The following is a 24,682-nucleotide window of genomic DNA, read 5'->3' on the forward strand; positions in this document are numbered from 1 at the left end:
AGATAGGCTATTTATGTACAATGGAACACTACTCATATAAAACAAATCTTGTTATCTGCAACAACATGGATGAATCTTGTGGGTATTATGCTAAATGAAATAAGACAGAGAAAGACAAATACTGCATGATTTCACTTACATGTGGAGTCCAAAAAACAAAAAAACAAACAAAAGGAAACAAAGCTCCTGACTCCTAAAGAAAACAGACTGGTGGCTGACAGAGGGATGAAGATGTGGAGGTGCAAAACAGGTCCAGGGCATTAAGAGGTATAAATTTTCAGTTATAAAATAAGTCTTGGGGATGTAATACCAAGTATGGGGAATATAGTTGTAATTTTTGTATTAACTTTGTAAGGTAATAGATGGTAACTAGATTTATTACAGTGACCATCCTGCAATGTACACAAATGCTGAATCACTATGTTGTACACCTGATACTAATATTGTCAATTATATTCAACAAACAAATACATAAAAAAAAGTTTGGAAGTCTCCAATTTATGGAATAAATAAAACCACTAGATTGGGAGAAAGAGGAAAATGAAAACTTTAGCTACTCTCTATGGATTATCAAACTGTACTAATAAGCAACAGCCTTCAATTGTATTTAAGACACCATGCTTATCAACAGGGGCTCTAGAAAAACCAAATTAAAAAAAAAAAAGATTTAAAGAGCACCTATAACGTAACGTATGTAGAATAATACTATCATAAACACTTTGTCTGCAAATAGATATTTTCTTGAAAAGTTGTGCATTAACTATTTTCTGATTTTCTGATATAAACATGTAAGTTAATGTCCATAGAAAAATCACTTTACAGAAACTCTGAAGTGTATATTCTCATAAAATGAATATTCATGTAATAACAATTTCAACACTGCTTTTCAAATTTAGGTTTTCATATGTTGGCTTTGTTTTCTCCAACAAGAATACAGCTTATCAAGCATTTGAACATGCTTAGTATTTTCAAGACAGATTTACATTTATCTTGTCTGATCCTCAATCTCCCCATAAGGGACAATGGAGAGTAAAATACATGTAATCTCTTTAAATATACAGAACAGTATTAAAACAATTTTGTAATGAGAATCTACCATCTGAGGAGAAAGGAAATTTTTACTAGTAGTTTTTCCTTTTAAATTTGTGCTTACAAAAATTTTATATATTGAATAAATCTGCATTTAATTTGCATTTAATCTACAAAAATAGTAATCCCAATTTAAATGATTTTTGTGATACCTGGTTCCCTATGAATTTATATTTCACAGTCTACTAAACAGTACTTTAAAAAGTTGCATTCAAAAATTTCTAAGTAAATGAATACAGTCTTTCAAAATAATCTAATGGCAATCCAAATGCTTCATCATCAAATGAAAGACTTTTGGGTTAGTATGGAAGCAAAAGTTCCAAAAGTTGGGTTTTTTTTAACCTCCTTCATTTGTAGTTCCTGAAGATAATGGGGAAAAAACTATCAAAAAATAGCAACTACTCCTACCTAGTTAAATGCCTTCTGTTATTTTAACAGATATAAGACAAACTAAAATTTGGCAATATATATGTACCAGAAATTATTTCCTGTCCAAAATTTGGCCCCAATATAAAAACTTTTCACTTAAAATATCAAGGCTTTATTCGGTCTTATTCCCATAATATCCTATGTGAATTTTAATAGATACTGTAGATTAGTAATAAAGTGTGATTGTTTTAACCATCTCAAATCTCTGGGAAAATGATAATGTATCTGTTCTGTGAGCTAGTAAATTATCAATCTTTAGTTAGGATTAAATATAAAATTTATAAGAGTTATAAATAAATAAAAGGTATTGGGGGATACAGGCTTCTAGTTATGGAATAGATAAATCATGGTAATGAAAAGTATAGTCAGTGGCATTTTAATAGCATTGTATGGTGACAGATGCCAGCTACACTTGTGGTGAGCAGAGCATAATGTACAGAGTTGTCAGATCACTATGTCGTACACCTGAAACAAATGTAACATTGTGTGCCAACTATACTTCAGTTTTAAAAAATTGTAACGATTAAAATGCAACCTGCCTATCAAACACATAGTTGAAAGCTAACTAGCATAAAAGCGAGGGTTTCTAAAATGTATAATGTCCCAACCGAGACAATATAGTAACAACTGGTAAATGGAAACAAGCACCAATTAAGTCCAGTAAAACATAAATACCATTTTTAAATATTCAATTATTTGAAAGTGAAAACAAAAGATCACGAACTGATACACCTGCATTATATGTGCAGCCATGGCTGGAAAACTCCCTACTTTACTAGTTCTACCAAGTCTCTGGAAATATTTTAGCACCACATGACCATTAAGACCCAGGGATAAAACTTCAGAAATAAAATATACACATAAGAAAAATAATACAAAGCAAAAATTAAAATGTCAAATTCCTAAAATATAACCTTAAAAATATAATCCTTACTAATAATAGCCTCTTTAAAGTACCCAAGACTTCGATGGCTTAAAACCATATATATAAAATATATTTTGCAACTTTCTTTTAAGATAACCAAATTTATTATTACATGCCATATACACAATGGCAAATTTATTGTGAGGGCCAAATTAACTCAAGACAACTAGAATCACTCAACCAGTATAAATTCCTTGAAGGCAGGAGCTGTGTCTTAATTTGATTTTGTATTCTCAGTGTTTACCCAGTGCTTAGTATTTCATAAGTACATGTTAGTTAAATGGGTAAATGGAAAAAAAAAGCAGCATAGCTGACTCTTGAACAATGTGAGGGTCAAGGGCACTGATCACCACATACTTGAAATCCACAGAGAACTTTAACTCCCAAAAACTTAACTACTAATACCCTACTGTTGACTAGAAGCCTTACAACAACATAAACATTCAACTAACACATATTTTGTATTATATATGTATTATATACTGTATTCTTATAATCAAGTAAACTAGTGAAAAGAAAATGTTACTAAGAAAATCGTAAAGAGGTGGGGCGCCTGGTTGGCTCAGTCGGTTAAGCTTCCAACCTTGGCTATTGGCACAGAGCCTGCTTTGGATCCTCTGTTCCCCTTTCTCTGCCCTGCCCTCACTCGTTCTCTCCCTCTCAATAAATACATAAACTTAAAGCAAAGAAAAAAGAAAATAATAAGGGGGGGGGGGGTGCCTGGGTGGCTCAGTGGAGTAGGCATCTGACTCTTGATCTTGGCTCAGGTCACGATCTTGCAGTTCATGAGTTTAACTCCTGCACTCGGCTATGCAGTGTCAATATGGAGCCTGCTTGGGATTCTCTCTGAACATCCCTGGCTCGCTCGCTCGCTCTCTCTCTCTCAAGACAGAAAAGACAGAAAGAAAGGAAAGATAGGGAAGGAAGAATGAGGGAAGGAGGGAATCATAAGGAAGAGAAAATACATTTACACTACTGTACCTGCACTTAGTGAAAAAAATTCACATGTAACTGGGCCTACTTAGTTCAAAGCACTACTGTTTAAGGGTTAACTATTCACAACAATACACTAATATTATTTTACATTCTGAAAAACCTTCCAGGGTATTAATAATCTGATTTAACATTAAACAAATGAAATACACAACAATGCCTAAATGCAGAACATACCTCAATTTGCATCTTCAGATGCGTCTTGAAGTTTGACAACAAAGTAAGAAATATGGAAAGAGAAAGCTCAAAAACCTCTGGAACAGATGAGACTCCATTTTTTGAGAGTGCGACACAGAGATACTGCTTAATAGCATTAATAAACATTTCATTTGTCCTGAAAACAGGTCCTGCATTCTGCAGAATGGATAGAAGTAACTGCAATGAAAGAATCTTGGATCGCAACTCATGAGACCTAAAATGTAAAAGAAAGGGCAAAGTATATGGACAAATTTAGTGTCATGGTATTAAAAGCTGTTCCAAAGATATTTCCTGGTACCACATAATTTCACCAAATTTTAAATAGAGAGGAACAGAAAAGTCTACAATGTAAACAAAGTACAGTATATGAATAATACGAATACTTCGCCATTAGTAATGGGTTAGTTCCACTTATGTTCTCAAGAAGCACATAATTTCATAAACTTTTTAAATGGAAAACAATCATCCACACATATTTAAAATCCACACACTGTTCCACGAGACAAGAAAAATATTTATTCCTTCTTCCTTTCTTTCACAAGTGTATTTCACTTTTTAGAAAATACCACGAACTCTTCTCAGATTAAGTACCATATTTAGTATATAATAGTTCCATAGTATATAATAGTTTCGTATATAATGTGCTTTTTTCCTAGGCATGCTACTCAAAAATCCTAAAAAAGTTTTGGTTATAGTTAAAGTTACAGGACTACTTCAAGGTTACTTTTTCAATAACCACTTAAGTTGTTTTCTTTTTTGAAATACAAAGAGGCTTTCAGAACATTTATCTCTTAAAGTTTACCCATTTATTCCAAATATTTTAAATAATGAAAAGCAAAAAAAACTACCCTTTCAGCTTAAATTTTCACTTTTTTCTCTGATCAATACACCATGCCATATTCTACTCAGTATCTAGCATTATAATTATCAGATTTCACAAATATAATTTTTCTCCCATTAAAGCAGGCATCTTAAGTCCAACAGACCAGGAAGATTGGATCCCAGGCAACTTTTCAAATGCAGAACACACTTAAACGTTCTAGCAGCTAATTCTTTTTATTCCAAATGCTATTAGCAGTCGCATTCACACCACAGGCAGTAAACTTAATTGTTCCTGATTTCTACTTTAAAAATTTTATAGTTTTTAAGTGCCAAGTAATTCAAGGACCTAAGAAACTCTAACAAGGAATATTTAATTTCATGTAAGTGGGAATCACACAAATATTACCATCTTTGAAATAAAACTGGAACCAATAATATCATGGCTCATTATTACATATCAACTTTCCAAGATGGCTATGCCTCTGAATCTATATATATGCAGCAAATATAGTATAACACACATACATACACACACACACACACACATACACACACACACACAAACCTTAAATAAATCAAGTTAGAAACAATGAGAAGATTTTAAATAGCTATAGGAAAACATGAAATGGGTGAAGCATCTCCCCTTCATGTTGAAGCCTTCCAGGCTTTTATGTTATGGCTACTTCCTAGTCTAGCTAACTTACCATCTTTTTTGCTCAATTCCAATAGTTATTAAAACCTGCAGCCTACTATTCTCTAACACATGAGTTTTTGTTGTAAGTTATTTTTGTATCCCCAGCTCTAACAAAATGCCTTGTACCTAGCACGTGCTCAATGTAACTCATGGATTTATTCATGCATTCATCTAAACATTTATTAACTACTTACTATCTATAAGGCATTAATTAATGAAGAAATGATCAAATGATTGTCTTATGACACAATAAAGTACACTTTTATAGGCAAAAGATGCTAGAAATTTCAGGTCTGCAGATTTTAATGGGGTAGTTTCAAACTATGAATCAAGCTTAACAAACATTTCCTGGATCATCATCTTAGCAACATCACAAAGTATCAAGATAAGCAAAGACAAAAAAACAAAACAAAAACATAACTACAAAAAGCCATTAATTTTAGAAAAAAATCATTCAAGAGAGAAAACCATATATTCTTTAGAAAAGAAGAGTTTAGAAAATTTAATTTCTTCAGTATTCAATTCCAATGTTTAATGTCCCTGATGATCAAGGTCTTTTCTATGTTCAAAATTTCCTAACATTTGGTTTAAACCCACAGAGTAGAAGGATAATTTACATTATTCCTTATAAGAATCCTTTGTAATATTAAAGATTTCAGATCTCCAAAACTATATTCTTTTTATAGAGCTAAATGAATGCCCTTCCCCCACAGTACTCCTCAAAATTCATCTATTTTCTTTTGTGTTCTTTTCATTTTGGGCACTTTAAAGAATTCTCCCTTTTCTGTTTATAGTTTTTCAAATCACACTTTTTTACATCTGACTTGGAAAACTAAACATCTGAGACTTTTAAGATTAATAACATTTTCAAATCAAGGCAAAGATAGCCTTCAGCAATAACACCAAATTCTTAAGTTACTACCTCCTTAAAGTCTTTAACAATTCAGAATGAGATGGTTATTTTTCTTTTCATAGTGAGAATAAAAAATTGAAAAAATTTTGAATACATATTTGTAACATACATAGGGTATAATCAAATTTACATTGCAATCTGAACTTTAATCCTTTTTCTGTAGAGTTTATATTTTCAAAATAAAGAAAAATCGGTAAGTTATATCTCTGACTCCCAGGATTTGGGCCTAAAATGATTTTAGAACTTTTGGCTTTGGGGCTTAAAAGATGTTTCTCACTGAATCAGTACAATGTGACAAAATAAAACTATAGAAAATATAACAAATGTAACTGCTTCTAGTCTTTCTTCTCAGCTGACATTTAGAAACTGAAATGCTCTACAGTTTTAAAAAATGAAGTAGCATTGCTTACATTTCTCCACTATTTCAATATTCTTTTCTCAAAGTCACTGAGGCCTTCTTTAAGATTTCTTTCTCCAGAAAGTTCTCCTAAAATTGTCATGCTATATTACATCATGCTGCAACATTAAGAGTGTCCAAACCCAGTCTTAAGCAAGAATCAGTAACATTTGACTCACAGGAAATGAAAGATATTTGACAACTTATGACTTACAAATGGCACTTTCCTATGGCTTAAACTTACACATTCGACAGGAACCAGACAAGTGACTCCTAAGTATTCCCTGCTCCCCACAGAGAAAGGTATCATGGCATTTTTCAGCCCTTATGAATACATAATACCTTTCATTATGAATTTTAAAATTTATTTCTCTTAGTTTTATTAACTTTCAACTGGTAGCTTTCAGAAACCTAGCATGAGGCTACATATAACAGGGCTATTTTAACTCCAAAGTTATTTATAATATTGAAATAAGAATTCTTTCAATCATTCAATATTTATTGAGCACTTATTATGTACCAAGCACAATCCCCTAATGTTGCTGGTATACTTTGGGAAATAGTATAAGTTATCTAGCAATTTTGGAACTATTTTTCAAGTACATTTTTTAAAAGGCAAAATAATCCTGGGGCGCCTGGGTGGCTCCGTCGGTTGAGTGTCCGACTTCGGCTCAGGTCATGATCTCACGGTCTATGAGTTCAAGCCCTGTGTCGGGCTCTGTGCTGACAGCTCGGAGCCTGGAGCCCGCTTCAGATTCTGTCTCCATCTCTCTCTGCCCCTCCCCCACTTGCTCATGCTTGCTCTCTCTCTCTCTCAAAAATAAACATTAAAAAAAATTTAAAAAAAAGGCAAAATAATCCTAAAATACATTTTTCAGGGTTCTACAGGACAAAAAGAACATAAGAAAATCCAAAGACTATCTTACAGTAAGTAAGTTTTCAAGATTAAATACTGTATGTGTCAAGCAGAATAGCCAATGACTTACTTTGGATCTGGGGGTCCATCTGACAGTGGTTTCATGGACAGTTTACACAATGACCTGAATACTAGAAAGGCATCCTTTTGTAAAATGTGGGAAAACTTAGCACCAGGTGAAGGTCCTGAAGAATTTCCAGATTCCTAAACAAGTTAATATACCATGTAAATAGAGACATTTGACAGTGTAAAATCATTTCAGCCTTCTATGTATTCTATTCAGTTCAGTAATACAGGGGGTTCTATTGGAAAAAAAACCTGATGAAGAATTTGCCACATTGCTTCTCTTTAATCTGACATACCACCCTAGCTCCCCAACAATAAATACCTTAAAAAAATAAATTATTTAAAAATATTCTCTCTTTGCTACCAAAAACTCTTCAAAATTTATCCATTTCATACCATTACTAACAAAATCTAGCACATCATGCCCTGACAAGACACCTCATCCATTGCCTAAACCATGCTTTTTACTACCTGTCATTTGGTGTTTTCTGTTTTTGTCCTATTTTAGCTATTCTGCACAGATAGACATAAGACAGCAGAAATTGTCAAGGCAATGTTTAAAACTTATTAACTGATGAAGGTCAACAAGGCCAAGAAAGTTGAACCCTATATACGGGTCAATGATACAGGGTAGGACTTCCTTATCTAAAAGGATAAGAAGGGGCGCCTGGGTGGCTCAGTTGGTTAAGTGTCGACTTCGGCTCAGGTCATGATCTCACAGTTTATGGGTTCGAGCCTTGCGTTGGGCTCTGTGCTGACAGGTCAGAGCCTGGAGCCTGCTTCAGATTCTGTGTTTCCCTCTCGCTCTGCTCCTCCCAACTCATGCTCTCTCTCTCTCAAAAGTAAATAAACATTAAAAAAAATTAAAAGGATAAGAATAAAAACACACTAAATATAGGGTAGGGGGGATCAGGAGAACCTTATCACTACCATGGTTCAGATTTCATTTAGCCCTGAATGAAAGTAAGATGAAGTTCCCTAGATTTCTAAAAGTTCTTCCTCATCCAGTGATACTAGAATTGTCCTACAAATATATGATAAAAATGTTCTTTTTAAATGTAATTTCAATGGGGTGTACAAAGAGAAGATGAGAACACCTATGAAACACAGCTTAGAGTTGGAAATTTAGCTATCAATATATTTAGGGAATAAACTGCTTTGATTTGTATCAGTGAGAAAAAACTAAGTCTTTATTTCCCCAAACTGTAATCAGCAAGCATTATCAACTGGATACATTCACCACAAAGTGCTGGTAGCCTATAAATGTGTAAGATTAACAGGACATCTGCTGCCCCCCATTTATACCTGAGTATCATTGGAAGAGACAGACAATCTGTCATCAGGTAAAGATGGTGTATATGCAACAGAAATTGGTGTTCCTGGAATTCCATTTGCTTGGATATTTTCACTGTCGCTACCATCCTCTATAGTTCCAATGTTGCCATCTGCACTTGCATTTATAGTCGTCCTTTCTCCCATATCTAAAATGGTAAGAATAAAAAAACATGCAAATATATGTGACTTAACTTAAGTATACTGAAAAGGCATAAAGAGTATTTAAAATGCAACAATGGCAGGAAAGCAATGTGAAATAGTATGAATTGGCACCATTTAAAGGTTAGTATACTTAGTAGTAAGTATGCATTTGGAATACATCCAAATACAATCCTTAAGTAGCTCTAGCTATGAAACACACTCAGCTGATGAAAGGCTAACTGGGATGTGCCAAAAGAGAAGCTTACTTTTAGTCTATATTATCATCTACTAAACTTGGTTCTAATGAATGCTAATTCTTTAAGATGTTAAGACAGTGTCTTCCAAAAAAAAAAAAATATCCCATTATCAAGCAACTTAGAGAAATACTGGGAAATAGCTTTCTTTATTACAGTCTTTAATTTGCTCTCCAAAGAGAATATATGATATGTAGTGTTTCCAAAATTTATTTTACAATGAGCTCCTCTTCCCCTTTTTAGAATACCTATTAATAACTCCATATTCTTTGGAACACATATATGGAAAAAATGGCCTATACCCCTGAATATTTTTTAGTATGTCACTCTGAATAATCATACTTTTAATTAACATAAACAGAAATAAGTGATTTCTGGTAGAAGAGATATTACAAATAATACCAAGTTTCGTAACTACTCTAGATATAATTATGTTATTTTAAGAAAGAAATAAATACATGTCTGTGGCCATAACTAGCAGGAAATTGCTCATTTCATGCTATCAATCAAAAGAGAACTAGAAGCAAGGGAAATAATACTATACTGAGTAGATTTTGAAATAGGAAAGACCTATGTTTCAATCGTGTCTTTCCCATTTAACTGGATAACTTATTTCATCTTTCTTTGTCTCAGTTTCTTCATCAGCAGCAAAAATAATGTTAATGAGGAATCACCAAAACACACATACCCTACACACACACAACACATAAAGAACATAAATGATTCACAATAAGTGGTAGCTATAATTCTGTAGATATATGGTAATATATGCTCAATTTCTGATTGATTCAGTAACGAAAGGAATGTATCTCATGCCCCTACTCTAAAGCTGCTTTCTGCTCTCCAAATTAGAATATCCTAGATAGATTAAACGGGATAATTTCAAAGCGTGTTTTGCAATTAACAACTGGTACACGAAGATACTGATAAAATATATTTGGGAAGCTCTGTGCTGCACAAAATAAGACACTAGTTTTCCCAGTAGACCTTTCTGGAGCTTTAACATGCTAGTGTTAGACATGCTAAATATACTATCCTAACTTCTTATATATATATATTATGTGTATAATATATATGTATTTATGTGCTAAATGCTATTGCAGCTTTTAAATACATGTTATTTATTACACATATCTTACATATATGTTTAATAGCAAAGAATTCTCTGGAAGAAGTAAAAAAATTTAATGACTATCAGAAATGGATAATCCCTCAAAGCTTATTCCATTTTCTCTCAGTACCTAATTACATCTTCTCCCACTGCCTCCCCTCACCACTTTCCCTTAACAAATGACTTTCACATTCTACATAGTTAAGAAGTTAGGTAACTCAACTAAGTAGGTAGGCTACCTCAATCTCCCTTGTCCTACCATAAAGCTCCTTGACACCAATAATTTTTTCCCCCTCTTATTTCAGGGGAAAAAATATTCCTTTGAATTTCTAAAGTGAACTATTCATTCACCCTCAAATTCATCTCTTCTTGCATTCATTTGTGTCTTCCCTCCCCAAGTATTCTCTTTTAACATTACATTTTCATGTATGTGACTGAATCTTCCTCATTACTTAACATACTCAAATCTTCTCACTGGAAAAGAATCTTCCTTTAACTCTTGCTATACCTCTGCTACTGCCCATTTTTCTCCTTTTTATCAAATTTCTAAGAGGAATAATCAATATTCACTGATGATACTTTTCTTCTTCCCTTCCTAGTATATTTCTCAAAAGAAATCAAAAACATTCTATGATTTTATTTTCAGGTTTTGAAGCCAGACACCCTTGAGTTGGAATCTTCATTTGCTTGCTTACTACAAGTTAACTTAAAATCTCTCAATTTTCTCATTGTAAAAAAGAGAATAGTACCAGCACCTAAACATCCCAGTGCTTGGGGAGGATTAAATGAATAAATGTAAGTAAAGCAAATAAAGTCATCTGGGATATACAGAAAGTACTTAATAAGAGTTAGATATTATTATTCTCTCTGTTTTCTCCTCTAACTGTTCTCTAAACATTAAGTGTAGACTTTTGTTTTCAAGATGGTAAATAGAGTCAATTAAAAATTAACTTCTCCTTTGATAAATCCTACTGAAATTACTAGGAGAAATATAAACAAGAGACAGATGCGATGTTTCTAACATTATTGCTATATTTCATCAGTAAGTTTGATAAATGCTGGTCTGGTATTTTTCACTGGTATGAAAAAATTCAAGTTAAGACTGATTTGAAAAAAAAAAAAAAAGTAAAATCACACCCAGGCGCGCGTGTGCGCGCGCGCACACACACACACACACACACACACTCATATACTTAATTTGACAGAGTATCCTCCAAAAAACAATAGCAATTATCATACCTACTAGTGAAACACAGCAATGTTAAAAACAAAATGAGGCTCGAACCAATGTTATATAATAGAAACAAAAGGACAAAAATGAGGAATAAATACCGTAAAAGAAAAAAATACAAAATATATTTTTCACCAAGAAAACCCAAGATTATCAAATAAAAAACGCTTAGAAAATATCAGAGTTCAGAAAATGAATAAATAGGAGGTAAATATGGAAAACAAGGGTTTTTCTATATTCCAATTAAATTAGGAAGTGGGAATTATTTGTGGCCATTGCTTAAGTGCCAACAGTCAAAATGAAGTTCAATCCCTTTGTGACTTCTGACCAGAGCAAGAACTGTAAAAGTCATTTCAATGCACCTTCCCATATTTGCAGGGAGATTCTCCTCTTTCCAAAGAGCTGACACAGAAGTACACAGTTCGATCCACACACACCCAGAGGATGAGGAAGTACAGGCTGTATGAGGACACAACAGAGGTCAGCAAACTGGCAAAGTAGCTCAGGTGTATGGGAAGAAATATGTCATCTACACTTAGCAAATAGAGTGACAGAAGACAAATGGCACAGCTGCCCACATGGGCATTCACCCTAGCAGGATGGGTATCACTAGACTAAAACAGGACAAAGACCACAAAAAGATCCTTGAACATAAAGTCAAATCTCACCAAGAAAGAAAGAAAAAGGGCAAATATAAGGAAGAAACAACTGAGAAGATGCAGTAATAAAGTAATCTTATATATGACTTTATAAACTTAAAATGAAAAAAATAAATTAGGAAGTGTGGGAAAAAACTCATCCAAAATACTATCAAAACTAAAAGAAAAAAGAGGCGCCTGGGTGGCTCAGTCGGTTAAGCATCTGACTTCAGCTCAGGTCATGATCTCATGGTCTGTGAATTCGAGCCTCACGTTGGGCTCTGTGCTGACAGCCTGGAGCCTGCTTCACATCTGTGTGTGTGTGTGTGTGTCTGTCCCTCCCCCACTTGTGTTCTGTCTCCCTCCCTCCCTCTCTCAAAAAATAAATGACATTAAAAAAATTTTTTGTTTAAAACAACTAGAACAAAAAACAGAGAAATAATTTAACAGGAAATGTGAAGGAGCCAAAGAAAGAAAACAATGAAATTTTACTGAGTGACATAGAAGATTTGACTGAATGAACTTCTGTGTCTGGATAAGAAGGTTCAATACTACAAAGAAGATGCAGCTCCCCAAGTTAAGAACACAATATAACTCCAATCACTAATAAACTTTTTTTTTAAATTGAATGAATTGGCTCTAAAGTTATGTAGCATACACTTAACAGATGTTTACAAAAACTGACTGGCAAGGGGATAGGGGACTTGCACTACAAAGATTAAAATGTACTATAAAATTAAAATATTTTAAACAATTCAACACTGAAAAATAAATAGCTCAATGTTACTACAGAGAAAACTCCAGCAGAATCATGTAGGATAAAATTGGCACTTCAAATTAATTGGGAAAGGATTATTCTATAGGTTAGCTATGCAATCTCATACTATACATGAAAAATTAATTTCAGATGAATTAAAGATCTGAATTCAAAAAATTAAAAAAGTATTAGAAAAATGTATAGCAGATTATTTCTGTAGGTTTGTGGTAAAATCCATTCTAAGCAAGACAAAAACAGAATTCACAAAGAAAAAGGCAGTATTTGTTAAATTTTTTATGTGGTCAAATATCTGCTCAGAACAATAACCTAAGCAAAGGCTAAACAAAATGAAAATAAAACAAAGACTAGAAAAAAATATTTAAAATACACTGAATAAGGTTTCATTTCTTAATATGAATAAATCTTGAAATCAGAACAGAGAAACCAAAAAACTAAAAGGAAACCGCTAAGAAGTCATGAATAGGCAATTCAGGAAAGTATAAATAACCCATAGATACTCAGTTGGACCATGAAACTGCCAACATTTAACCTACAAAAATAAAGACTGCTCCCTGTGTTTTGACCCTACAAGTAATCAAAAACAAATTAAAATAAGATATAATCCATCTAGCAAAGTGATATTAAACAGCATTACATATAAATTTTAAATGCCCATACACTTTGATCAAAGTATTCCTTTTTTTAGAAGTGTATCCTCAAGTGCTAAAAGATATCTATAACAAGAATGCTCTTCAGAGCAGTGTATCAAAGTCAAAAGACTTGGGAAAATAATAAACTGAAAGAAAATATTCATAAAATATATCACAGAATCCTAATGTAAAAAGGATTCTTAAAAATTAAGGGAAAAAAATCAAGGATAACAGAAGGATGAAAACCTGATAGAATGAAGACATGAATAGATGATTCACTAAAAACAGAAATACAATGGCCCTTACATATGATATATTTAATTTCACTCATACAGAAATGCAAATTAAAACCCAACTAAGTAATGGATAAAGAAGATGTGGTATGCCTATACGATGGAATATTACTTAGCCATAAAAAAGAAGGGAGTCTTGCTTTTTTCAACAACATGGATGGATCTAGAGGGTGTAATGATAAGTGAAATAAGTGAGAGAAAGACAATTATCATATGATTTCACTCATATGTGGACTTTAAGAAACAAATGAAGAAAGAAAAAAAGAAATAAACAGACTCCATTTAAATATAGAGTACTGGAGGTTACCAAAGGGGAAGTGGGGGATGGGTGAAATAGGTGAAGGAGATTAAGAGTACACTTATGATGAGCCCTGAGTAATGTACAGAATTGCTGAATCACTACACTGTATACCTGAAACTAACAGAACACTGAATATTAAATGCACTAGAATTAAAAAAAGTAAACTAAGAGTTCTCACCTAACAGGTTGGCAAAAATACAAAACTTTAAATTCCACTGGCAATTATGGATAAAAAGGAATTCTCACACATTGCTGGTAAGAGTGCAAAATGGTGCAAGGGATACTTGTGAAGGGATATTCAGCAACAGCGAATTAATTTTCATACTCATTTACCACCTGACCCAGTAATCTCACTTCTATGAATCTTCCCTCAAGATAAACCCCCACAAATACAAAACAATACAGATGTATATGGCTACTCACTGCAGCAATATCTCTAATAGGAAAGCACTGGAAACAACCAAAGTTCCTGTCAGTAGTGGATTGGTTAAATCAACTATGATACATCCACGTAATAGGGTCAAGAGACAAAAAAAAAATAAGGAAAGAAAATCTCTATCAACTGAAATAGAAGGATTCCTAGAATATATTAAACGAAAAAAAGGGGGACAAAAAAAAAGGGAGGAGACATACAGTGTTTTGCCAAAGAGAAATAATCAGAGTACTTGCTTATTACTCTGGGAGAAATACACACACACATAAAGGATAAACTAAAAGGTAATGAAAGTGGCTACCTATGGAAGGTATGTCAGCAAAGGAAGGAATGGATAAAAGAATTCTTTGAGTCAATATTTTATATAATTTTGACTTTGAATCATGTATAGGATCTTCAATTAAATCAAAACAAAACAGGGGCGCCTGGGTGGCTAAGTCAGTTGAGTGTCTGACTCTTGATTTGGCTCAGGTCAAGTTTTTGCAAAAATCAGGTTGTGGGATTGAGCCCTGCATCAATCAAGCCCAGCTTAGTATTCCCTCTCTCTCCCTCTGCTCCTCTTCCCACTGGCTCTCTCTCTCTAAAATAAAAAATAAAAACAAAAATAAATTACATTAAATCAACAGTTAATACAGTTTACTACTGTAAATTCTGTAATTATAAGTAGTATTATTATTCACCATTAGTAGAAAATGTACTAAATACATATGTAATTTTTTTTTTTTTTGAACTTTAAATTAGTTGTTGCTGGTAATGATACACTGTTGCTGAGAATCTGGGATTTTACTGTGGGAAAAGGGAGATACAAATATGAAATGCTGGGAAAAGGGAGATACAAATATGAAATGCAGGAAGATGAAGAGAAACCTAGTGGCACTGGATGTGAACTGCAACTATCAATATGATTTGTGATTGTAGATCTATCTCAGTACACTAGAAAGGCCAGGAAGTAACGACACCTCATTAGCACACCTAGTCTCTAAATACAATTGCCTACTAAAAAGAACAAAAACTCCTTAAAGAACTAACTGATTCCAGGGCTGAGGCAAGAGGAAGTAGAACGTTTAACTTAAAACATCTCACTGTTCCAGAAAACAAGAAGTGCTCCAAGATAATGGAATCACATCACAAAGACACAGGAACTGGATTCCTATTAGCCAAATCGGGAACAAAGAATAATGACGGTAAATGATTATAATACACTGAATAACAAAAGAATTCATGAGTTCACAGTATTATTTTTTTTAAGGGGAAGCACTCTTATCTATAGAAAAGTGTCAATTAATGTTAGAATCATGAAATCACTATTTGGCAACCAATGTAGTATCTAAAGAAGTCAAGGATCATGAACGGATGCTAAAACCACTAAGTGGATGGATCCTCATATGACCTCAACCTATCACTCTCAAATTATTTCTTTCAGTTGACCCTTGAACAACACAGGGATTAGGAGTGCTGACCCCTCAAATAGTTAAAAAGCCACATATAACTTATGACTTCACAAAACTTAACTACTAATAGCCTCTGTTGCCCAGAAGTCTTACTGATAACATAAACAGTCGATAAACACATATTTTGTATATTACATGTATTATATATTGTATTCTTACAATCAAGTAAACTAGAAAAAATACAAAGAAAATCATTAAGAAAGAGAAAATACAAAGGAGCCTGGGTGGCTGAGTAGGTGCTGGACTCTTCAACTCAGCTCAGGTCTTGATCTCAGGGTCGTGAGTTCAAGGCTCGCACTGGGTGTGAAGCCCACTTCAAAAAGAAAGATGGGGTACCTGGCTGAGTGTCCGACTTCAGCTCAGGTCATCATCTCACGGTTTGTGAGTTCAAGCCCTCCATCAGGCTCTGTGCTGTCAGTGCAGAGCCCACTTAGGATCTTCTCTCTCTCTCTGCCCCCCCCCGCTTGTTCCCTCTCTCTCAAAAATAAATAAACATTAAAAAAAGAAGAAAAATACATTCATAGTACTGTATTTATGGGAAAAATCCACATATAGTGCACTCATGCAGTTCATTATTGAATGGTCAACTATAGTTATAAAGGGAAAAATGCTCCCTTACAATGAAGAGACCTAGTGCTCATCATTAACCAAGTGATCAAACATCATCACTAATATGGGTAACTTGTTATGTATCAATTAACATAACATGATGTAATAAGAAGTACCAACATTACCTATGCAGTATTCTTGCCAAATACATTTACTCTAAATCAGGAAACTGCCCTATCAACTCAAAATATGTAACATTCGACAAGACAATTTCATACTCTTTAACAAAAGGTAAGTGTTATGAAAGATGGGGGGAAAGACAAGAGAACTTGTTCTAAACTAATGAGACCAAAGAGACACAATCAAATGCAGTGAGCGTACCCAGATTGGGCCCTGTACTTAAAAAGGAAAAGGAAAAAAAGGATATAAGAGAGACGATTTGGGAATTTGGGAACACTATAAAATGTAGTATTTATATTAGATATCCTTGAAATAGTGTTAATTTTCTTAGGTGCGAAAACGAATTATGGTTATGTATGAGAATGCCTTTATTCTTAGAAAAGATATGCTGAAGTAACAGAGTAAAGCATCAGGATATATATAACTCATCTTTAAATGGTTCAGCAAAGGCAAGCAAAACACACACATTTACATACACGTATGTGCGTAGGTCTATTTAAACACACATAAAATGAATGTATCAAAATTTTTAACAACTAGTGAATCCAGAGAAAGGGCATACAGGTGTTCATTGCACTGTTCTTTGGATTTTTCTCTAGGTATGAAAATGTTCTAAGTAAAAGGTTGCAGAAAAATCAAAGAAATTTCACTTCACACTCTGTACTGATATGTATTCTAGACTGGTAAAGAGTTTTTTGCAAAGGGCCAGTTAGTAAACATTTTAGGCTTTGCAGGCCATATGGTCCCTGGTGCAAAGACAGCCACTGTAGGCAATACATAAATAAGCATGTGTTCTAAAAAAGCAGTATTTACAAAAATAGGCAATGGGCTAAATTTAGCTCATGAGACATAATTCGCCATCCCCTAACATGTATTACTAAACTTCTAAAGAATGCATGGGCACATAATGCTCTTTCTTCCCTGACTGTAAGTTTACAAGGGTTTTTGTTTTTAAATTCAGACTTCCCAGGAGCATGGCCTCTTGTTTAGTCTCTATACTTGCCCATTCAATGATTTTATGGCTTTAACTACTAATTTATAACAAAATGACTCCCATCTATAGCACCTGTCTTGATATCTTAGGCCAGATTTCTAGATTTCTATTATGTGTATCATAAAATTTCCACATGGATGGTGCACTAAAAAATTAGTAATTTTTTCTCCCAAGCCAACTTTTCCTCCAACATAATTTAATTCTACCAATTCCACAACCATCCACCTACCCATTTAGACTCAGAAACTGGGATACCACCAAAGCAGAGATGAGTTCACATAGCAGGCCCAAGACTGCCTATCCTTAGAAAGGCCTGCTTGCAAGGTTGGTCCTTGGCTGGCACCTGGAACTACATTTTGGAAGGGTTTGCACTATTCCCAGAACTAGTTAAGAGTGGCTTACTGTGCCTAAACTGTACAAATAATGTGGTTTATGCTAAATACAGCTTTCCTTCTGGAAATCTGAAATTTGGGTACATGCAAGTAGAGGGTGCCAACAAAACTTTGGGCACTTAGTCTAATGAGCTACTCTGGTAGCCAACACCTACAATCTGATGTGGAGGAATTAAGCGCTTCCTGCGTGACTTGTACAGGGAGAGGGCTCTTGGAAGTATGCACCTGATTTCCTTCAGACATTGCCCCACATGTCTTTTCCCTCTGATGATTTTGTATCGTACTCTTACATGGTAAAAATTTTAGTGGTGAGTATAATTATATGATGAGTCCTAGGAGTCCCTCTAGTAAATCACAAAACCTTGACATATTCTTGGGGTCTTTGACATACCTTATAATTTCTTTTTCAGCAGGTATTAAGTTTATTTATTTATATTGAGAGAGAGCCAGCAGGGGAGGGGAAGACAGAGAAAGAGAAAAAGAGAGAGAGAGAGAGAGAGAGAGAGAGAGAGAGAGAGAGAGAGAGAGATTGAATGAATGAACGAATGAATGAATCCCAAGCAGGCTCTACACTGTCAATGCAGAGTCTGACGCAGGGCTCAATCCCACGAACCATGAGATCATGACCTGAGCTGAGATCAACAGTTGGACAAGTAACCAAATTGAGTCACCCAGGCATCCCAGTTGCAAAGCCTACTTGATTCAACATTCGATATCTCACTTCTCATTCACATTTTCTTCATTTCCACTGTTTCTGTCCTGCTGAGGATTCCATTACTGCACTGGTCTCCTATTGTACTTTCTACTTCCGCACTTCCTTCTTCTAACAGAATAATTCTAATCGTTCCATCTATTAGTTAAAAAATTCATAATGTGATAGAATAAAGTCTAAAATCCTAAACTTTTAATTAGTAAGCTTAAGATTTCTTTAACCTTAGGGGTACCTGGGTGGCTCAGTCAGTTAAGTGTCCAACTCTTGATTTCAGCTCAGGTCATGATCTCATGGTTCCAAGTTTGAGCCCCACACCCACTCAGGCTATGTGCTGACAGCGCAGAGCCTACTTAAAGTTCTCCCTCTCCCTCTCTTCCCTGCCCCCCTTAAAAAAAAACAAAGAGGACCGCCTGGGTGGTTCAGTCAGTTGAGCATCTGACTTGAGCTCAGGTCATGAACTCATGGTGTTTATGAGTTCAAGCTCTGCATCGGGCTCTGCACTAACAGCTCAAAGCCTGGAGCCTGCCTCAGATTCTGTGTCTCCCTGTCTCTGCACCTCCCCTCCTCCCAGCCCCTCCGCCCAGCTCACACTCTCTCTCAAAAATAAATAAACATTAAAAAAAAAATCTCTTTACCTTAGTTTCTATTGTATGACATCACATACTCTATACTTCAGCCAAACTACCACCTGCCAATTCCCAAACCATCCTCTCCTCTAAATCTGAACTAACAGAGTTTCCAATACATCAAATACCATTCCCCAAACTTGTGTGAATCCATATAGTCTAAGTTCAAGTGTCATCCCCTACATGAAGTCCTCCCGGGTCATTTTAGAAATAATCACTTTTTACAAAATTTTAATAGGATGTTAGCTATTTCTTTCTAACGGCACTTATCACTTTATACCTTGTATTAGTCTTACATACATACATTCCAGAACCCCCTTCTTCCAGAGCATGGTCTATCTTGGATTAACTTTTGTATCCTCCTACAGTGCCACACAACTGTACGTACTTCCTTAGTATTTGCTGAATGAAAAGATGAAAAAACAAGAAGGCAATCAGATGAATGCCTGGTTCTAGTGTTTCATTAAAGGAGAAAAGATATTCTTAGAAAGAATGGTAATATAAAAGGGAGTTAGTATGGCTGAAACAGTATTCTTCTCATTCAAGAGCCATACTGTACATACATTTAATCATATATGTAGAAGTATACGTAGCAAGGTTCTATGCTTAGTCCTGGGCAAGATACCATGAATTAAATAAGCTTCAGTGGATTAGTCTCAAATCTAATCCTATCTATAAATAATACTATTTATGGAAAATGGGAGATAAAATCCTAACAAACTGTAATAAAACATCTTTATAGTATTACAAAGATATATCCATAAGATATGACCTGCCCCTGTATCAATTATACCTTGGTTGTGACAATAAAGGTATAAGAAAGCCTAATTTTTTTCAAAAAAAGACATGAAATACTCAAAACTGAATCAATGTAAATATTTTCGTTATCAAGTTTCATGCATTTAGGAGTATAAATATATCTCTACCATCAAAACACAAAAACAAAGCAATGAAATGGCATCAACTTTTTTTCAATGGGGAGGGGGAGTAACGGATTATTATAAAAGACTGTAACTGAACCTAGAGAAAAAGAGAGAGTTAATTCTTCGATAATTAAAAACATTTAAATATTTTTTTCTATACACACACTCTAATTTGAGAAAGAGCTTATATATTTGCCCTTTTTGTTCCACATATAGTCTCCATAGTTAGATGAAATATCAAAGAATAAACTAATTTTGAGTGAAACACACTACCTCCAACAACGATGTTCACCATTTCTTCTACAATGCTCTGTACAATGTCTTGTGGCTTTTCCTCACAGTCATGGTTTTCTCCATCATATAATATGTCATTTTTAGATAATGCTTTAAAAAATAAAAATCCAAGAAAACATTATTTGAATTTTTTGGAAACTTTTACCAAACATTTAAAATTAAAAACTTTGCTAAACAATTAAGAATAAAAGAAAATCCAATGGATAACATGAAACTAGAAGCAATTGCAAGTTAAACATTCAGAATTCATAACTATACCAAATTTACAATATTTTATAAATTTAAGTCAATTTCAAAAATGATTCATTTGACAAACTATTAAATGATCATTCAACTTAAGCAAATTTTCTAGATTATTCCTTCAGAAGCTAAACATTTAAAGTATTTTGAATGAAAAATTTCTAACATGTCTGACATACTTATCAAGTAATATATTAAATGTAACTAAAGCCTGCATTGATCAATTCCGTTTATCAGTAATGTGCCTTTGTATTTGTGAAGTCTCTGAAGACAAAGAGACAGGGCCATGTGGGCCTCCAACAGTGCATTCCAGCCCTTCCTTACTGTTTCTTCCCCAAACCAATCTATATACCCAACGTAAAACTAAATTTAATAAATAAAAAAGGATTCATTCTCCAATTTAACAATCAAACAGACATATATGCCCAAGAGAACTTCTGAACAGCTTAAGAGAAACTGATAAACCTTGACATTCCAGAGTTAGCTTGCAGATAAAAATAGGATTTCTACTGGTTGTTTTGAAATGTTGCAAATACCTCAGGAAGGCTCAATTAACATTTTCGGTCGCTTTGGGATCAAGGACCCTGTTCGGCCCTACTCCAAACAGCATCAGACTGCACATTAGCTGATAGTGCTGCTAACACCCTCATCCCAACTCACACTGCCCTCCAGAAACCTGCCCTCCCTATTGTTCACTGCTCCTAATCTACTGTTTGCTACACTCTACAGAATACTGAATGCCACAAGGGGAAATCTGATAAAGAAGCATACCAATCAGTACACTTATTTTATAAAAAATCTAAGTACGGTAATAACACAAGATTCTTCGGTGGAGTAAAAACATATAAGATGTTTTGACAGATAATTTTTCTGCCACCCTTAAGCTTTGTATTTCTGTCCTCTAGCTGCCTAAAATTATCTAGAGTCTGAAAGTTAGTTTCAACAAAACTAAATATACAGTCACCAATATGTGTACAAAATAGTGAATCATGAGTCAGTTCTCAAATTATCTGACAGAAATAGCGGTATTTATTACACATAGGAAATCATTAGCGAAGTTAACTATTATGTCCAAAGTCACATAACTAATAAGTGACAGAGATGTAATTCAAAGCAAACTCTAGAGCTCTCTTAATCAATGGCTCTCAGGCAGAATTTTCATTTTTATCAGCTGTTGGGAGAAAAACACCTACAGGGCCAAAATAATCATGACTCTACCACAGCAAATTATGTCTTATTTATAATTCTGTATCCTACAAGGTGACTTGCACACAGTAGATGCTTCCATTCCTTGAGTCTCAGCCCATGTTACTTTTTCTGTCACAAAATTTCTTAAATTTTCTAGCCAGCCAATTTCAACTCCTATCCACCAAGATTCAACCAAAACATCATTACTTTCTCTATAAAGGTATTGTTTAACTCTCCTCAGCAGAATTACCTTGTGCAGGTCACTTTCAGGATACTTATTACATTATACCTCATTTATATATGCCTGACCATCCAGGCAAACCATGGGCACCCTTAGAACAATGTCTTTATCTCTATCAGCTTTTTAACCTCAAGTGCCACATAGTGCCTAGGATACAGTATGCTAAATAAATATTTGCTGAATGCATGAAGAAATGAAGAAATAAAGTCCCAGCTTTATTAGAGATCAGTCCTTTGAATCAGCCTCTTACAAGCTCACAGTAAAAGTAGGTGAAATCTGGCAAGAGCTGGCTAGAAAAATGTAGATCATATAAGCAGCATAGATTTACTATTAGCTTGGGTACTGTGAATGCTTAGATTTATCAAAATTATCCCTTTTTAAAAAACATTTGTTTATTTTGAGAGAGAGAGAGAGAGAGAGAGAGAGAGAGAGAGAGAGAGTCAGGGAGGGAGGGGGGAAGGAATGGGAAAAGAGAAAATCCCAAGGAGGCTCCATGCTGTCAGCCAAGAGCCCAATGTGGGGCTTGATCTCACAAACCGCGAGATCACGACCTGAGCCGAAATCCAGAGTTGTACGCTTAACTAAGTCACCCAGGCACCCCAAAGTTACCCCTTTTAAAATAAAGAGTAAAGCACTATTAAAAGCATTAAAAAGGCATCTAATCATGCCACTGCTGATGTTCATCCCACTATTACATTATAAAAAAGATGTGGTAGAAAAAAATCAACGGCTGAAAGTATATTACAGAAGTCCTTTCTCAAAGAAAAATACAGAATTCAGATGAACTGTAACTAAGACTTAACCATCCTACTTCCATGCAAACATAGTAAACAGGCAACAGAATTTCCATCATTTTTTGATGGAAGTTAATAAGAAACAAAGGGAACAACAAAACTCCCTAGCAGTTTTATAAACTAGCTAAAGCTGAAAATAATGTCTGGGAGGAAAAAAAAAAATGACTTCATGTGATTATTTTTAGAGAAACAAATTAGTAAAATAAATAAACGTAATTTAATTTTTGTAATCTTGCAACCCTTTTCTTTTTAAAAAAATACTTATTTTAAGAGACCAAGAATGCACATGAGTTGAGGCGGGGGGGGGGGGGGGGGGGGGAGGCGGGTAGAAAGTGAGGAGAGAGAATTCCAAGCAGGCTCTGTGCTATCAGTGTGGAGCCTGACACAGGGCTAGAGCTCACAAATCAGGAGATCATGACCTGGGCCAAAATCAAGAGTTGGATGCTCAAATGACTGAGCCATCCAGGTGCCCCTTCTAACCTTTCTCTTACAAATAAATTTACTCAGAAAAATACTATCAGAGAACATCTCAATTTTAGGGCTTACTATACATCAGGATATAAAAATATTCTTGTATGTTAGGTGGTTACTCTATTTTTATACTTAATTTCAGTACTTTTAGACAATAGTATTTTCTGAACCAGTAACACATTGATGCCCTAAAACTTACAGTCACATTCCAGAAAATCTTATAAACAGATCTTTTGTTTGTTGTGAAACTGTTTTAAGAAAAGTGAAGTTCCTATAGGACATGGTAACAAACATTCAAGACCCCCTTTAGTAACATGTATCTCCTCCAAAACAAGTCTGTAAATTGTACTGCTCATGAGATGCCAGTGAATGCATAGTATTAATAGATACCCTGTATTTTGAAGTCAATTAAATTCACTACCTAGGATGGAAAACATCCACAACTAACCACGTGTCTGCTATCCATTAAATCACATTACCCTTTCCACATTTCTTTCCCAAACATGCATGCCTACACTCTTCCCTCAACATGTCCCACAACCCCTTCTCAAAAAGATTACTTTCAGCTGCAGTTGCCTGATCAGCTTCAGTCTGTTCATTTTCTGCACTGGAAATATCAGATCCATTTTCGGGTTCTGTATCATCCTGAAGGCTTTTATCCACATCATTTGTATGGGAATCAAGGTCCCCTTCATGTTCTTGGGTCATATGATCAACAGTTTGAGGTGGCAAATATCTAAGTTGAGGTGATTCAGGCTCATGATGGCTTACTGGAGACTGCAACAGATGATGATGCTGCCGATGCCTTTCTTTTTCCATTTGTTTGGCTTCCTGCAACTGGAAAGAAATAGTTTCCCATATTAGTAAAATAAGTTGTTTAAAATTTGGAAGGATAATGTTATGCTCAACTATAAATCCTTTATATAAAGGTGTCATTTTGTCTCTGGGATTAGAAATTGTAGTCCATCAGAAGCAAAGAACATAAAATATACTAAAAACACACAAGAACAAGTAACAGTGGTTACTTCTTAGAGGGACGGA

The 24,682-nt window shown here is 34.5% G+C and overlaps 1 protein-coding gene and 1 pseudogene across 3 annotated transcripts in view; one reads left to right on the forward strand and one right to left on the reverse strand.

Annotated features, from left to right (window-relative positions):
- The window catches only part of ARFGEF1 (ADP ribosylation factor guanine nucleotide exchange factor 1), a 147,872-nt gene that overhangs the window by 61,698 nt on the left and 61,492 nt on the right, over positions 1-24,682 (reverse strand). For 2 of the 3 annotated variants that reach the window (XM_011291364.4, XM_045050228.1), the window contains exons 6-10: positions 24,202-24,478; positions 20,687-20,797; positions 8,748-8,923; positions 7,447-7,580; positions 3,614-3,848 (exon numbers count right to left, since the gene is read on the reverse strand). In XM_011291364.4, the coding sequence (XP_011289666.2) occupies positions 3,614-3,848; positions 7,447-7,580; positions 8,748-8,923; positions 20,687-20,797; positions 24,202-24,478 (933 nt within the window). Of the gene's footprint in view, positions 1-3,613; positions 3,849-7,446; positions 7,581-8,747; positions 8,924-19,794; positions 19,893-20,686; positions 20,798-24,201; positions 24,479-24,682 lie in introns of those variants that run through there. The other variant, XM_019822739.3, reaches the window with a different exon arrangement.
- On the forward strand, positions 11,813-12,239 carry LOC109496026 (annotated as a pseudogene).

This window comes from Felis catus, chromosome F2, assembly GCF_018350175.1.
Source record: "Felis catus isolate Fca126 chromosome F2, F.catus_Fca126_mat1.0, whole genome shotgun sequence".
NCBI lineage: Eukaryota > Metazoa > Chordata > Mammalia > Carnivora > Felidae > Felis > Felis catus.